This window comes from Nannobrachium achirus (genome assembly GCF_963921795.1).
Source record: "Nannobrachium achirus genome assembly, chromosome: 16".
Taxonomy (NCBI): domain Eukaryota; kingdom Metazoa; phylum Chordata; class Actinopteri; order Myctophiformes; family Myctophidae; genus Nannobrachium; species Nannobrachium achirus.
In genome coordinates, this window is record NC_137823.1 from 50,058,179 (window position 1) to 50,073,432 (window position 15,254).

Sequence of the window (15,254 nt, forward strand, 5' to 3'; positions counted from 1 at the left end):
CAGAGCCAAAACTACTTGTAGGCCTAACTGGTGTACTGAGTACTGACTCTGGTATTACTGGGCGTAACCAACTGACCATCAAACTGGCCTGACCTGAACCCCACACCCCTCTGTGGTGAGTTGTCATGATGAACTTTCATCATATTGCAAACCTGCATTATTAAAAATAAATGAAAAAAATGGGGTAAGGTTGACTTGACTGTTCTCTTATGGTTGAATTATTGTCAATGGGTGCTGTTGATAATGTTGATATTGAATATTGAGAGTGTTGTAGTGTACCATTCGGGGGAAGGGGTAGGGGGTGCATGGGTCTTTATTATTGTTCATCTCTATTTTGTGTCTTTTGTCTTTTAATTATTTTAATGTCTTGTTAAAAAAGAGAGAGAATGATATGTTAATTGTGTATTATATACTGTGATTTGGTAATAAATAAATCTTAAAAAAGTGAGTGGCAAATCGAGTGGCAAAGTCAGTGGCCAAGTGAGATTAATGTAATTTAACGTCATTTAATGTAACTAGAAGCTGGGCCGCCCGATGTAAATAGGGAATGAATGCCCCGCCCTTTAATGCAAACCCCATTATACCTGTTGTCATAGGACCCGTTTTGACCATCTGTTTGCCTGTGTCCATTTATGCCCATATATGGAGATATCTGTTATCTGTCTGTCTGTCTGTCAGTGTCCATGGAGATCACAAAAGATATAGTTCTGGGTCCATTTTATGCCCATATATGCCCATATATGGAGATATCTGTCTATTTGCGTCCATTTCATGCCCATATATGGAGATCTCTGTATCTGTCTGTCTGTGTCCCTTTATGCCCGTATATGGAGATCTTTGTGATTCTGCGTAAATTTTATGCCCATATATGCCATTTGCGTCCATTTTATGCCCATTTATGGAGATCTCTGTATCCGTCTGTCTGTGTCCCTTTATGCCCGTATATGGAGATCTTTGTGATTCTGCGTCCATTTTATGCCCATATATGCTATATATGGAGATATTCAGAGATTTTTTGTTGACTCATGTGGCGTACGTGATGTCAGAGCCTTTTATGAAGTGATGTCACAATGAGTCAGAGCTTTCGCCGATTTCCTCCGGAACAGCCTGATGTCAACAATCAACCCCGCATAAGGAGATTCCGAACGTTTCGCGCCGGTTCGGGAAAACCGCGCATCGGGTCGGGTCGAGACCCGGCACTGCACTCCGTGCCGCGGCGGGGAACGCGCGTGCCGAATCTGAAGCCGGTGGGACGAACGGTTCTCGAGATACGCGGATTACAGACAGACAGACAGACACACAGACAGACAGACAGACACGCAGAGACTTCTCGCATTTATAGATAGATTAGATAGGACTTTTCTGTTTGGTTGTATGTCAACGCCACAAAGTAGGTGTTTCTGCGTAACTTCCTGGTATGATGATGATGTCACACGCATAACCCTATGGCATAACCTCTATATAGGTCTATTTTACAGGACAATTTAACATTAAGGTGCCCACAAGGTTTAGGTGTCTAATGGAACTGTGTCCATTATAACTAGCCTATTAAAAATCTAAAACAACTTAATGTAGTGACTATAACAGCTTTTGAGCATATTGACATCAATAACTACATGTTAATGTATCCTGTATTGCAGTGTTTCTCAACCTTTTTTCTGTATGGGGGCACACTTTTCAGACTTTTTGGTTATTAATAAAGAAAATATGGCTGAGCATTTTAACGTGTGGTAAATGGTGCATTTATATAGAGCTTTTATCCAAAGCGCTTTACAGAGATTGTGCATTACATTCACCCATTCACGCACACATTCATACACCAGTGGCGGAGGAAACCATGCAAGGCACCAACCTACTCACCGGGAGCAATGTGGGGTTCAGAGTCTTGCCCAAGGACCCTTCGACATTAACTCAGGGGGAGCCGGGATTTGAACTGGGAACACTTCGGGAACCCTTCGTGCTCTAATAACGGTTTCTCTACCCCTGAGCTATGCCGCCCCACATGTGTGCGGACATTGCCTCTTTTACACACTTTTCATGTCCCAAGAATCCATGGGCTCACCAACATAATGCGGGGGAGTAAATATCGTCACTGTCGGGAAGAAACCTTGAATCTCCAATTTTCAAGTTTGTATGTTTCTTCGCAAAGTAAAGCCCTGCTTCATCATACAAGGCTGTCGCACAACAGTAGTGAAAACAGCAGATCTCGCGGTGCGAGGCGTTGTGTGCTTGTAGATCGGCTGTTTTCACTGATAAACACAATACTGGCTTTCAAGCAGTTTCAAGGGGCACATTTGACCCTTCTCAGGGGCACACCAAAGGTCCCCAGGCAGGCACAGTGGTTGAGAAACACTGCTGCATAGGATAGGATAATCATCAAACCCCTGATATCACCTATTAAACAAGTTATATTATTTAAATGAGATCAGCTGTATTATTTGTTTTGATAAACCATAATATTTGTTTAGTCAAAAGTGTATTAGGCCTAACTACTGTATACAGACTTTTGATCTGTCAAAGTGTAAAACGTGCATGTGAATACATTTACTGGTATAGGTTTCACTTTCAAAGACTATATTTATTTTTTTCTCTTCTGGGAGGAACAGTCTGATATATTAATCTACAGTAAGGCTTGACATTACATTTTTCAGCATAATATTTCTCTTTTCATCTAAAAACCAAAACATACAAAAAGAACTTTAGCACCATATGTTATTAATAATATTCATATTGTTCCCAAAAATAGGGGTTTAGTACAATACTGGACATCAGTTTAGTTTTTTTTAAAGAACGGGGATTCCATGAAACAATTTACTTACATTTTATATTTAACAACAACAAATAAATCATTCTTTATATTATATGCTCTCAGTCACAACATAGGTTGTATGAGTACACTTTCATAGAGATGCTACAGACCGTAGCAATTCGTTTGCTTACTGACATTGTGGCAACAATTTAAATACCCCAGATAAATCATAGCTTAGAGAGTATCCTGATAAATTTGTGAAATACATCAACAAGCTAACACAATCTAGAAATTGATTGAATATTTAACAAAGCAATATTCCCCAACACCATCAAAAATCAGCAGCAATTAATATGACAACCATAGTCGCTTCATTGGAATATCAAATCCATTTTTTAAACAAAATATTACAGCCAATTCTACAGTAACAACAAAAGTAGATACACACAGGTTAAGGACATAGAGATGACAGGAATTTACAACACAGCAATCACATTCTATACCTTTTTACCCAAATTCAGTTTTTCAGAAGTATGCTTGTACTTCTGATCATGTGCCAAAATGATGCATTTTTGTCATTTGCTTGTTTCATTCTCTCAGGAAAAAAAGTCCTAGTGCAGATCGAATCATAGTAAAAAAAATGAAATTAATGCTGAAACTATCATGATAAACATTACATGAAAAGAGATTAACTGTAGGTTTTTGTGCCGATTGAAAAATCATAAGTGGCACCATTGATAGTTGAGTCCTGCTGTAAACTGTGTACAATTGAGGTGCTAGTTCCCGAGCATCGTGAGTCTGCAAGTTTTTGGAGGCAGGGTCTTTCTGTCAACCGGAAGGCCATGCTCTTAGAAAGCCACAACGCAGACCCAGCAGTCCACGGATTGTGGTAGCACCTTTTTAGATGGGTTTTATTCAGCACCAGGTTAATAAACAAAGAAAAACTATGCACCGTTTTATCATCTGAGCTGCGCCAAATGGTCAAACTAACAGATGGTCATGATGACGTGAACGGAGAGACTTCAACCAAGTCAATCACTACAATGGCCTGCTTGCTACACATGAATGCAGAAAACAGAGGGGTCATTGTGCAATAGAATAGAGAGCACGTACATGCTAAATGTTAAGGGTCACCTCACAATGAGTTCTAAAGGCATGCTGGGAGGTGTTCGGGAAAATCAGGAAATGAGTTGATCCAAGAGTGAATCAGCGATTTGCCCCGTTTCAAATTAGGCTTGAGGAACTTCTTATTGTGTATATTAATTAATCCATCTTAAGATGTATATTAATCAATAAGAAGATGCAAAACAACTGAGCTCTTTGAGCATTTTGTCATCTCTGACCTCGTCCTATATGTCCCCATCCCCCCCACTGCAGGCATTATTCATTTGGCTAGAAGATGTATTGTTCACACAAGACAAACGACACAGAAATTGTACGTCTTGGCACTACAAATCATTCATCTTTGCAAGACAGAAGATGCAAAGCATTATGCTTAACCACTTAAACCCTATTATACTGGATTCCAGGGCTCAATACAATTGAAGGCCTGCTCCTGTTTTCGCTATACACTAAATAGCTTTGCTGAAAATAGACGATCTACAAGCTAACAACGTGTCATGTAGATATGCTATTTTCTTTGAATGTTCCCAGAATAGCGACACTAGGGTTCATGTGGTTAATTTATACTCCATCATACGACAAAGTATAAATTAGACGGTAGACAGAAGATAACCATAACAATCATAGACAAAATGATTCCGTATCATCGTGTCTGCTGTCTAACAAGACTATCAACTAAACCAAAACCAAATTGTTTTGTTATTCTGAACTTCTAATTTCAACTTCAAGTGAATCAACTGGGGGGAGCTAGGTTCTGATTAATGTTGTTCAAACAAAAGCAACATGGAACACGTTTTTTTTTTCCTTTCACACCTGTTAAAGAACCACTGTCTGGATTGTACTGCTCTGTCATATTCTGTAATTTGCTTGAATATTGTAACTTAGACCACTGCAATCCTTTAGATAGTTTGTGAAAGATTAAGCCTAAGTAGCATCTATTTGATTGAGGTCTAAGCGAGATGTAATAGAGTCCAGAACTTGGCTTGGTCTGTGTTGGGGAGACAGACTCTTGACATTGTTTGGTGTTGTCATATTGGTTAGTGTGCTGGCACATGAAAAGAAAAAGAAAAACACTGACATTGTTGTTTGCGGACCTGGCTGCCATGGCTGGATTGAAGCACCCAAAGAAACAAGGCACAACAAGGAGAAATAAGCAAATGCTTGCTGTTTAAACGCTCTTGCTGTGTGTCATGGCTGTTGAGGGATGTGGAATTTGGGCACGTACTGTAACATGACAGAAAACATTTCCTTTGGCGGGTATATTTGTGACCTTGACAAACTGAATACTGTGTATGGGCAGTACAATAACGGCTGCCACTTGTTCTTGAAACCTATGTAGAACAATTTGGACAAAATCATTTTAATAAATACGAAAGCAGACGATGAGTGGATAAAAATAATGCACTCAGGATCTAGCTTTCAGCTTACAGTTGTTAAATATAATGTATGTGTCAAAATGATGATGATTGTATTATGTAAAGGTATAATGTATTAGGTTTGTGAGCTTGTTTTTGGACTGAGTTGGGTTTAAATCGATTTCAGGAGAGCACGAGTGCTCTGAATATCATGTAAAGTTATTGGATTACACACAATGTAGTAATACAAGAGCTGGACGTAATATGTCATATACAAAAATCATAAAAAAGAATGAATCACAGTGTATCTGCACCTGATTTTGACATGAATCCATGTCTGAAAAAGTCAATGGTCTGAGAAAGGATGCAGAATGCCAGGCAGCCAACTACCACAAAAAACCTGCACCCCAAGAATAATACAGAATATCTATATATATATATATGTACACATACTATATATATAGAGAGAGATAGATAGATACATAGTATATAACAATGAATTATCTCTCACAAACAAAACCGATGATACTATCCCCACAGACAAGAGTGGTCCAGGATGCAATAATGTTAAAGACAAAATGGAGACCCTTGAGGACATGCCTGGGGATAAGAACTGCATTGAGAAACCCCTGAGTCAGCTGGTTCAGTGGTATTATTTATTGGTCCTGAGGAACCCCTGTATTGGCTGTTTTTGTTAGTAATAAAGTTATTGACTGACTTACTATGCGGGTGGCTGTTATGACAGAGCCAGGAACTACAGTGTATATGACTACCATGGTGAAAGTGAAGACATTTGTCATTGCATATGGACAGGAAGGTATATTTATACAGATGGCTGTGCGTGTGTGCGTGTGATGCTTGTTCCACTCAAGCTGACCCAACAGTTCTCAATTACTCAGGGCTGAACATCGCTATCAAGCTAGCTAAGAGGGCGGCGGACCCTTGATGTTGAAGCTCTTGGTTGTGGCAGTGTACCTCATTGCATGTTCTCATAGTCAGGATCTCCAGTTGTTCAGCCTCGTCGTCTTTCATTTCTCTAACCAGAACATGAGTGGTCGCAACAGGGATATACCAAAGCCCAGCGTGGTTGGAGGCGGGTGAGAGGACGGAGCAGCAACCAGGGATGGAGCCGAAAACATCAGCGAGAGAACAGAGCCATGTGAGAAGGCCCAGAGGACCCCACGGACAAGTAAACCCCAAAAAGGTCAAATGAAAGACATTCACGCGCACAGACCCGCATGCCGGCGGAGACACGCTTGCATACCATGACCAATTCATCGCTATACATAGCAAAATCCTCAGTGTAAAAATGTAACCGAATGGACCTTTGAGGGTCCTTTTGGTTACATGTTTGTGTACACTACGTGTGTGTGTGTTACAAATGGATGAAGTAAAACAGAGAATTGTATGTTCTCATACAGCCTCACAGGAACACATTCGCATCTCTGCTTAAATAGCCTTTCACAGGGTCTGTGCTCGTGTTCTTTTCCAACCCTGGCAAATAAAACCCTCACCCATTTAACCTGGATCCACGTGGTCTCTGCAATTTACAGTACGGAGCTAGCAGGTCTGTTGGGACACAGCTAAAGCAGAGGCCAGTGATCCAGGAAAAAAAAGAACCTCCATTTTGTGTGGGCTCTTGGGTATCCCTTGTCGAGTGCATTTGTACTAATGCCTCATACTAAAGTCATGCCATACACTACAATGTAAAAAACGCACATTATATATTCAAATGAATCATCGAGTAAGTACATAGATAAAACTGGAGTATGAAATGCATTCACTTTTTTCCCCATTAATTGTGCAGTAGCCCTCTGTGTAAATCGTAGTCAAGCTACAAGAAGAAGCTTGACTACAAGAAGCTTGACATAGAAGACTTTTGTTTTCATGGGTGAATACAGTGGCCAACTCCATACACGGTACAAGCCTGGATGTTCATTTCATTCTGAGGGTGTATTGTATTCTCTCAGTGAGTTAAATGAACACTCCAGGATTTTACTGTGACTGATTCTGGAGTGAAATATACAGTACGGGACTGTACAATTGCTGTACCGCATGGCCAACATGTGGCATGCCTCTTTGCATTGCCTCATTCGAGTGGCCGAAGGGGGCAAAACAATTAGGAAAGACAGTACTGAGACGCCCAATTTATGTTCCATCGTATGACAAAGTATAAATCGGGCTTAAGACGTGATTTTGGCTTTGCTTTAACTGCACTAGCAAGTTGCCAGAACAGCTGTTCTGTATACCCATGTAAAGAGTATAGGCTCTTAGGGTACACTAAATTGGAGGAGTATACCTTTTAACATTGCAATATGTTTTCTTTCTTTTTTATGTAAAAAAGTATGCTCTTGCAAAAAAATATGCATGTCAATGAATACAAATGAGGGACACAAAGGATTAACATTGAAGTATAATACAATAGCATACCGTACAAATATCTTCTAAGTTTGTGATTTTGTTTTCTCAAGATCTCATGACAACTCTTTGCACCGGATAAGCATGTGGTACTAAACCTAAAACTTCTGTCCAAAAGAATAGGGCAGGTGGAAAAGGCGGACAGGAGTGGTGCTTTTCACTTTGTGGAATTCAGAAGGGAATGGTGGAGGATTTCATAAAGGCCGTCTTTGCACTGTTTTAGTTTTCCTCTGTGCAAGTCACTTGTTAGATCCCACCCACCCCATTGCTAAATCCATACAATCTTTAAAAAACATTTCTTTGGAATGTGTGTTTGTTTTATTTTATTGTGTAAAGTTTTATTTATTGATTTTTGCATAAAAATGCAAATTCAAAAAGAGTTGTGCTCCTGACTACCATAATTCATTCGATACACCCAATTGTAAATACTTATTGCCTTTAAAGCTGCAACCCTAACCCTTATTTCAATGAATAAAAATGATATTGTAATCAATCTGTATGGTAGATTAATAAAATATAACTAGTGCATCTGCAGCGTTTGAAGGTGGTCTCCCTACTCTTCCATTGCGTCATTTAGACTCTGGTGCCAGGTAGGCCAATAGACTGGTTGACATATAGCCATCCTGAAGCCCATAAGCCCAATACCTCCCCTGTCCCAATTGGGAGACCAGAGTTCGAATCCCGGGTTTCACAGCTGCAATCACCTCTCTCCGTCAGAAAAATATCTAACTTACGGACTGTACGTAGCTTTAACATTATGTATGCCAGTATCATCTTATTCTATGCCACAGAAAAGTGGGGGATTTCCCAAACTATTACAGCTTGTTGCCAGGAGAGGGCAGCCAGTCTTTGTAGTGAATGTTGGATATTATGAAAGGAACTGATTGAAGGTCTGTGTGCTTATCTTCCCTCTAGAATTATGATTTAGGATTTGGAACAGAAAAAGTAGGCTGCAGCTAGAACACAGCATATAAGCAAGTGCCAAGACATAGACATGCCATTTGAAACTGCCTCTCTCGCAGATATCAGTGACTATGTTGCTTGTTCAATTTACAGTATCTTCATGTGCTTCTCTAAGACATATATAATGTTTGTCACTTGGTCTGATTGGTTAAGGACATAGTAAACAGTTTAATAATACATTTCAACAATTTACATAAGTAATGGCAGTTAATGTTGGGATGTGCAAAGACCCGCCACATCTGGGACTCTCCTCCATCATTCCCATCAGGCTTTGCAACAGTGCCATATCATGCCTGATTAATGCTCCGTCATACGACAGTGTCGTGCACTGAAAATAGTAGACCTACAAGCATGCGACACGTTGTGGCTTGTAGCTTGGCTATTTTTGGCATGCGACATCATCGTACGACGAACAATCAATCAGGCTTCACAGGGACATAAAATATGTCCTTCACAAGTATTCACAGGTTGAATCACCAATACAGTATAATGTGTTAAACACATTTCATAATGACACATTCACACATTATCTACACACTCACACAGAACCCTCTTCTGTGAATTTAGAAGAGTTTATATTAGACTTTTGTAATTATGTCACATAAGATACGATTCATTATTTTACTCTGTACTGCATGTTTTGCCAAAAATAAATCATGACTGTATGTTCATACTGAGTTTGACTCTTGGTAGACGGCACACACACACCGCTCCTGCAGGAAAACTGGATGATTGGGGAACGAGAGTGAGTTGAGCGAGGTACCAAATGGGAAGAGATCATAATCCAGAGAGAAAGATGAGCAGGTTGAGAGGAAGAGAAGATAAGGTGTGTGCTTTTTTTCTTTTTTATTGAGTGGGGGGAAGTGACAGGGCCATGGGAGAGAATTCCTTCAGAGGGAGGACTCATACTGCAGTAGTTCATAAAGGAGCGGACCGTCTCTATACCTGATGCCCACTGCGTTAGGGCTTATGTACTGCAGCACGTTTATGGTCCTGCGCAGGCGCCGGTCCACAAAGTGCGCATCCCAGGCTGGGTAACGCTTCCTAGGCATGTCTATCTTGATCAGAGGCCCCTCGGGCTTGATAGGCCTGCCGGCCGCATCCACAGGCTCCGTGGACCTCACCTGGAAAACGGGAAGGCAGGTGTCCGTGGCGGTTTCGTCGGATTCCACATATTCCCCCGCCAAGGCCCGCGTGGGCGTGGCCTGAGAGGCACGAGGTCCCGGAGTCGGGGCCATGGGCTCAGCCTCGGGGGGCAAAGGGAGCCCCCACAGAAGCTCAGCGCAGCAAGAGCTGGCCAGGACCCTCAACCGGGGGCCCATGGGGTGCAGCACCCCATAGTAGAGGACCATGCAGGCCACACCTGAGGCGAAGCACAGGAAGACGCCACAGAGGGCGGAGGAGGCGTAGGCGTCGGTGGTGGCCGGGTCGCGGTACGCGTACCACAGAGAGCTGAGGATGGCGTTCTCCAGCAACACCACCGTGTAATAGGCCACCATCCTGTAACGGGTCCTCCCCTCGCGCACGTTGAACCAGCAGAAGACGTAGACCACGCCCACCACCATGTTGAAGAGCACCTCCTCCCACTTGGACATGCAGAAGTCAGTGCCACCATGGATGATCCAGAAGGCCATGGCGCACCAGTGGAGCACCACGAAAATTCCAAAGTAGATGTGGAAAACGGAGGCGAAGAGGGCAAAGGAAAGCACCCGTGAGGAGATGGTAAAGAGGCGCCAGAACAGATGCACCAGGGCGCCCCTGTAACTCATGCTCTTCTTGTCGTCGCGCGAGTCGCGTAGGAGCTTGTGGTAGGAGGCTAGCACCCATGCCAGGGACAGGAGGGAGGCCATGGCAGACACACCTAGAGACAAGACAGAGAGAGAGAGAGAATGGCAGAGAGGAAAACAAATGCTAAATTTATACTCCGTCGCATGACAGTGTCTCTTGCCAACAAGAACTGATGTGACACATTGTTTCCTTGAAGATCTGTTCTTTTTGGCAAGTGACAGCATGCAACCACATGCAATGGAGAATAAATGTAGCTTTATAAGTACAGCACAAGAGAAAAGAGTGTAAAAAAGAAGAATATTGTAATAAATGATAGTTAAGTGACTGGAGATCTTTCTAATACCCAAAAGATACTAAAAAATAAAAAGACTATTACTGCATCAAAAGTAATCAGCAAACTATACTATAAAAACTGGTCAAACATTGGCCAAATAGTTAAATAATATAAGAACGAGGCAAAACATATATAAAATACTGATCTACAAGCTCACAACGCCTCACGTTGCGAGGCATTGTGAGCTTGTAGAACTACTATTTTCACAATATTTATCTGTGGAACCGAGTCAAACAAAATGTAATCTCTCAAGAGCTTCAAATTCAAATTAGATGGGACAACAGCAACATAAGATGACACATTTAGGGGGGGCTTGTGGAGTCGATGTATGATTTACTCAATAGACAAATATAAGTAGGCTACTACAGTAGAAATATGGTTTGTTGTTGAAACTTAAGTGGCCCTGGTATAGTGCCTTAGGGAACCTCTTACACTGCAGTCGATCAGCCCTGTTGCTCTGGATCATGATGCAGAGTTGCAGCACCAGCTGAGGTGCACTCTCCAGGAAGGTCTCCAGCAACCGCAGCATGTTCACATCAGCATATTCATACATCATGGCCCAGTAGAAGCGACGCTGGTTCTCCTTCTGCCGATGACTCTGTATGCCAAGGTACATGGTTCGGATGTATCTGAAAAGAGCAGACGGGTGGGTCGTTAGACCAGTGGTTTTCACCCCTTTTTCACATCAAGGACCATTATTTATTGGGCATCTGAGCCACAGACCGCCATTTGATGAGATGTAGCCTCTCAGACCAAAGAAATCTAATATTGTGTTGTCGTTGGATACGATTTTGTCCACAGTTTCATGCTGTATTGATGTTGGTACCATTAGGAGAGATATAACAGGCAAATCAAAATACCAATTATTCTACATTCTCTAGTTGTGTAGACTTGTTGTAAATTAAGTAAGGCTGGGACTTTAACTGATTAATTGCGATTAATTAATTACAGAAAATTAACGCGATTAAAAAAATTAACGCATTTTAATCGCACTTAGTTTTTGCACCACCAACCTTCAATTTCGGGCATACCGATCATAGCGATGCACCAACCAAGAAGAGACAACAAACGCAAATGGAGAAATAGCCGATCAGAGCGCTTTGCTTGGCCCAGTGGATGCGAAATTTAGATTAAAAAACTCACTCGTTGATTCACTCGTACAACAAAATGTGTTTTACTTGAAAAATGCTTCTCAGGGCAAATATCGATGTGCGATTAAAATGCGATTAATTGCGATTAATTAATCACAGAGCCTGTAATTAATTAGATTAAAATTTTTAATCGCATCCCAGCCCTAAAATTAAGTAATGCAGATGTTTAGCAATAATTTTACTCTTGAGTTCAAGATCTATAAGGGTCCATTTGGTTACCAACTCTCCATCATTTAGCTGGGGACCACCTGAAACCCCCTGAAGGACCACTGGTGGTCCCCAGACAACTGGTTGAAAACCACTGGGTTAGACAGTTCCAGCAACGTTGAGACCACTCTCTGTTCTCATATTCTGGTGCACTGGTTTTCAGGGAGTGATGGTGCATTCTTGTGAGCAGGAGGGGAACAGGGTGGTCTGTAGCGTGACATCAACATTCAAACTGAAAGGTTGCAGCTTTCCAGTTCGTGGACACAAGAATAAATTGTTCAGCACACTACCTGAGTGTAATTACAGTTTCAAAACAGTAGAGGGCATTCTTAGCTACAGTACAGTACAAGTGTTGCATACTCTAGTCACTGTGTACAGAATAATGTTGCAGCACACAGTAACATGCATCCATCTCATTATGAATGCAATGATGTAACACTGCTGTACGGTGTATTCACTGAATAATATGACGTTTTCACGTAATGAAAATACTTGAACATCAATTAAGAGCATTGCGAATGCCGAACGTCTATATATACAGATGTATACAGACATGAGGCCCTACTCACCACTTTATCACATTCCTCTAGCCGACACTCACACAATGTCAAATACAATCACTACTACTCATACACACATAAACACGTGAGGTATCAACTTTCCTGCCACAGCTCCCAAAGCATAACGATTTAATGATGAGAAAAGCATCAATTCTTAGTGTGCGTGCGTGTGTGCATGCACAGTATGCAGGCTCCCATTAAAAATATTTTCTATTGAAGTTGGAAAAGAGTGCATGTAGCAAGGTAATGTGCTTTCTCTTAAGTGCACCATATTAATATCTTGTCAGCTGCCATGGCTATTTTCATGATTTGGGCTGGAATCATGTCATAGGATAGCTTAACCATGTGAACCCAAGTTGCATCCCTGTTTCGGGCATGTCAAAAGGCAAACATTGTGTGAAAATAGTATTTTCAGGGAACAGATTTCATGTACAAAAAAAGGAGGAGACAAAGATCCCTGAGGAATCCCGGTTAACAAAGTAAATCAGGTTTTAAGTGGTTAAAAGAGGTGACTAGTCAAGTCACAATCAAAGCTATAATACTGTTATTTGGGGAGGATAAGATATTCAGGCTCATTCTGTGTTGCTGAGGAAAATGTAACACGCACCTCAGGGCTGTGATATGGCTAATTAAGATAATCATCTTTCAGTTTGGGTTTGTTGTGAAATGTAATACCGCAAGTGCAACTGCCATTTACCATGTGCAGAAGACACCTAACAAACAATGTGGAAAGAGAGACGTTCATCTTTTTGGACTGAAAAAAAGCGTAGGACGGGAGCATCTCGCAAAGCACATTTGAAAATTCACACTGAGGACATCAAGCTGTCCTACAAAGGAAGGCCAATAAATAAAAGGACTGGGCGCAGCAGCGTGAAATAAACATAGCAGGACTTTCATCCTTTGCTGCCAGTAAATATTAGTTCCTTCTTTACTATGCCGCTAACTCAACTCTGGCCATGGAGAAAGCAATCAGTGAAATGTTCCTGCTAGTTATGGTGGTTTATAGTTCCCGTGATGGTGAGTTCAGACATTGCATATTGGGTGGTAGTAGCTGCAGGGCCTATCTGCCTGCCTGGGCTGGCAGAGTGGCCAAATAAATCTACCACTGGATGTGAGGGCAGTCAACCGGGGACATTAGCGTAACAGGGACAGAAATAGCCAAGACAGTAGCCCTCCCCCAAAACAAACGGACGGGACGAATTTAGTCCTTAATAGTTTGACATTAATTCATTGCAGCTTTACAAACAAAAACCTGGCATCGTTTCGGAATGCATGAAGCTTTTGTTGAGTGGAACAGAAAAAGACTTGCTGCCTAGCTTGAGAATAAGGTTGCATGCAGACAGTGCACACACAATACAATGCAAGGTCAAGTGAGGTCCACCTTGGTAAATTGTAGTCTGTGGAATTTATCTGTCGTCATTCTCTGCTGATAATTAGATGTGACTTTAACTAATGTTAAAGTACAGATTTATCAGGTGTACCTTTAACAAAATGTTATTTTTTTTACAGTTTCTTTTACTACATCCAGTATTATTACTTTTTAAAATGTGCTCTACTCTGTTTTGTCCAGCAGTTCTGAACCCGACAACCGTTAGTTTTGTATTCATCATTTTAAGAATGATTTAAACTAGTGAAAATAGCTGATCTAGAAGCACAACAACTTAGATCTGCTGTTTTCTCTAGTCTTGTGCGACAGCCTTGTATGATGAATCAGGGCTTTACTTAAAGGAGTAGTTCACCCCCAAAATGACTTTTTTTCTATTGATTACTCATGCCATGGAGAGTAGAGTTCAATAATATTTTTTGTTTTTTGTCACATTCCTAAGACAAAAATTTGATTCGAGTAAATTTACCCCTATTGATTCCGGGAACGAATGGGGGGTAAATTTATTGTTATCACATCTTAGGAATGCGACAAAAAACTAAAAATATTATTGAACTCTAGTCTCCATGGCAGTAATCAATAGAAAAAAAGGCATTTTGGGGGTGAACTACTCCTTTAAAAGACCGCACACATTTGAAACTTGGAGATAAAAGGTTTCTGCCCTACAGTGGCGTTTTTTTTTTATATATAGGCTACACACTTTTACCATTGGACAATGCAAGAATAACCTCAACAATGATATTAAAATTAAAATGTAAAACAATTAACCATCATCTCTATTTAACAGGGAGCAACAGGGAGCCACTGGAGATTGTCTGAAGAGCCACGGGACGGGGTTGCCTGCCCCCAGGATAGTGGGTGAGGTACAGTATGCCGTCTGCTGTGGGATATGTGGGTATGAACATGAAAAGGGGAAGAACTGACAAACGCTTTTTTGGGGGGGATCAATAGCTTTGGGCTTTGAGAGAGACGTGCCATCATATTCGGAGGTGAAAGCATGCCATTCTGTGACATTTCCAGTCCAGAATCGTAAATGTCAGATGGAACTAGTTGACCCCCACACCACACTAATGACATGCCAGAGAAACCTACAAGGATCTGTATGTCTCCATTCCCCTCTGTACCAGGCCTGTTGTACAGATTTTTGGGAGGGGGGTCAAGATCAAGGGGGGTCAACCCCGTCTCCTACGGTAGGAATACTCGCTTCCGGGAGGGGGGACAAC

The 15,254-nt window shown here is 41.5% G+C and overlaps 1 protein-coding gene across 1 annotated transcript in view; it reads right to left on the minus strand.

Moving 5' to 3' along the window:
• Positions 1–9,497: 9,497 nt before the first annotated feature.
• xkr6b (XK, Kell blood group complex subunit-related family, member 6b) overlaps positions 9,498–15,254 on the minus strand; it is a gene marked incomplete at both ends in the record, with an annotated part of 101,807 nt that continues 96,050 nt past the window's right edge. The window contains 2 exons of the mRNA XM_080744471.1: positions 9,498–10,468; positions 11,162–11,358. Coding sequence (XP_080600597.1) covers positions 9,498–10,468; positions 11,162–11,358 — 1,168 coding nt within the window. The remainder of the gene's footprint in view (positions 10,469–11,161; positions 11,359–15,254) is intronic.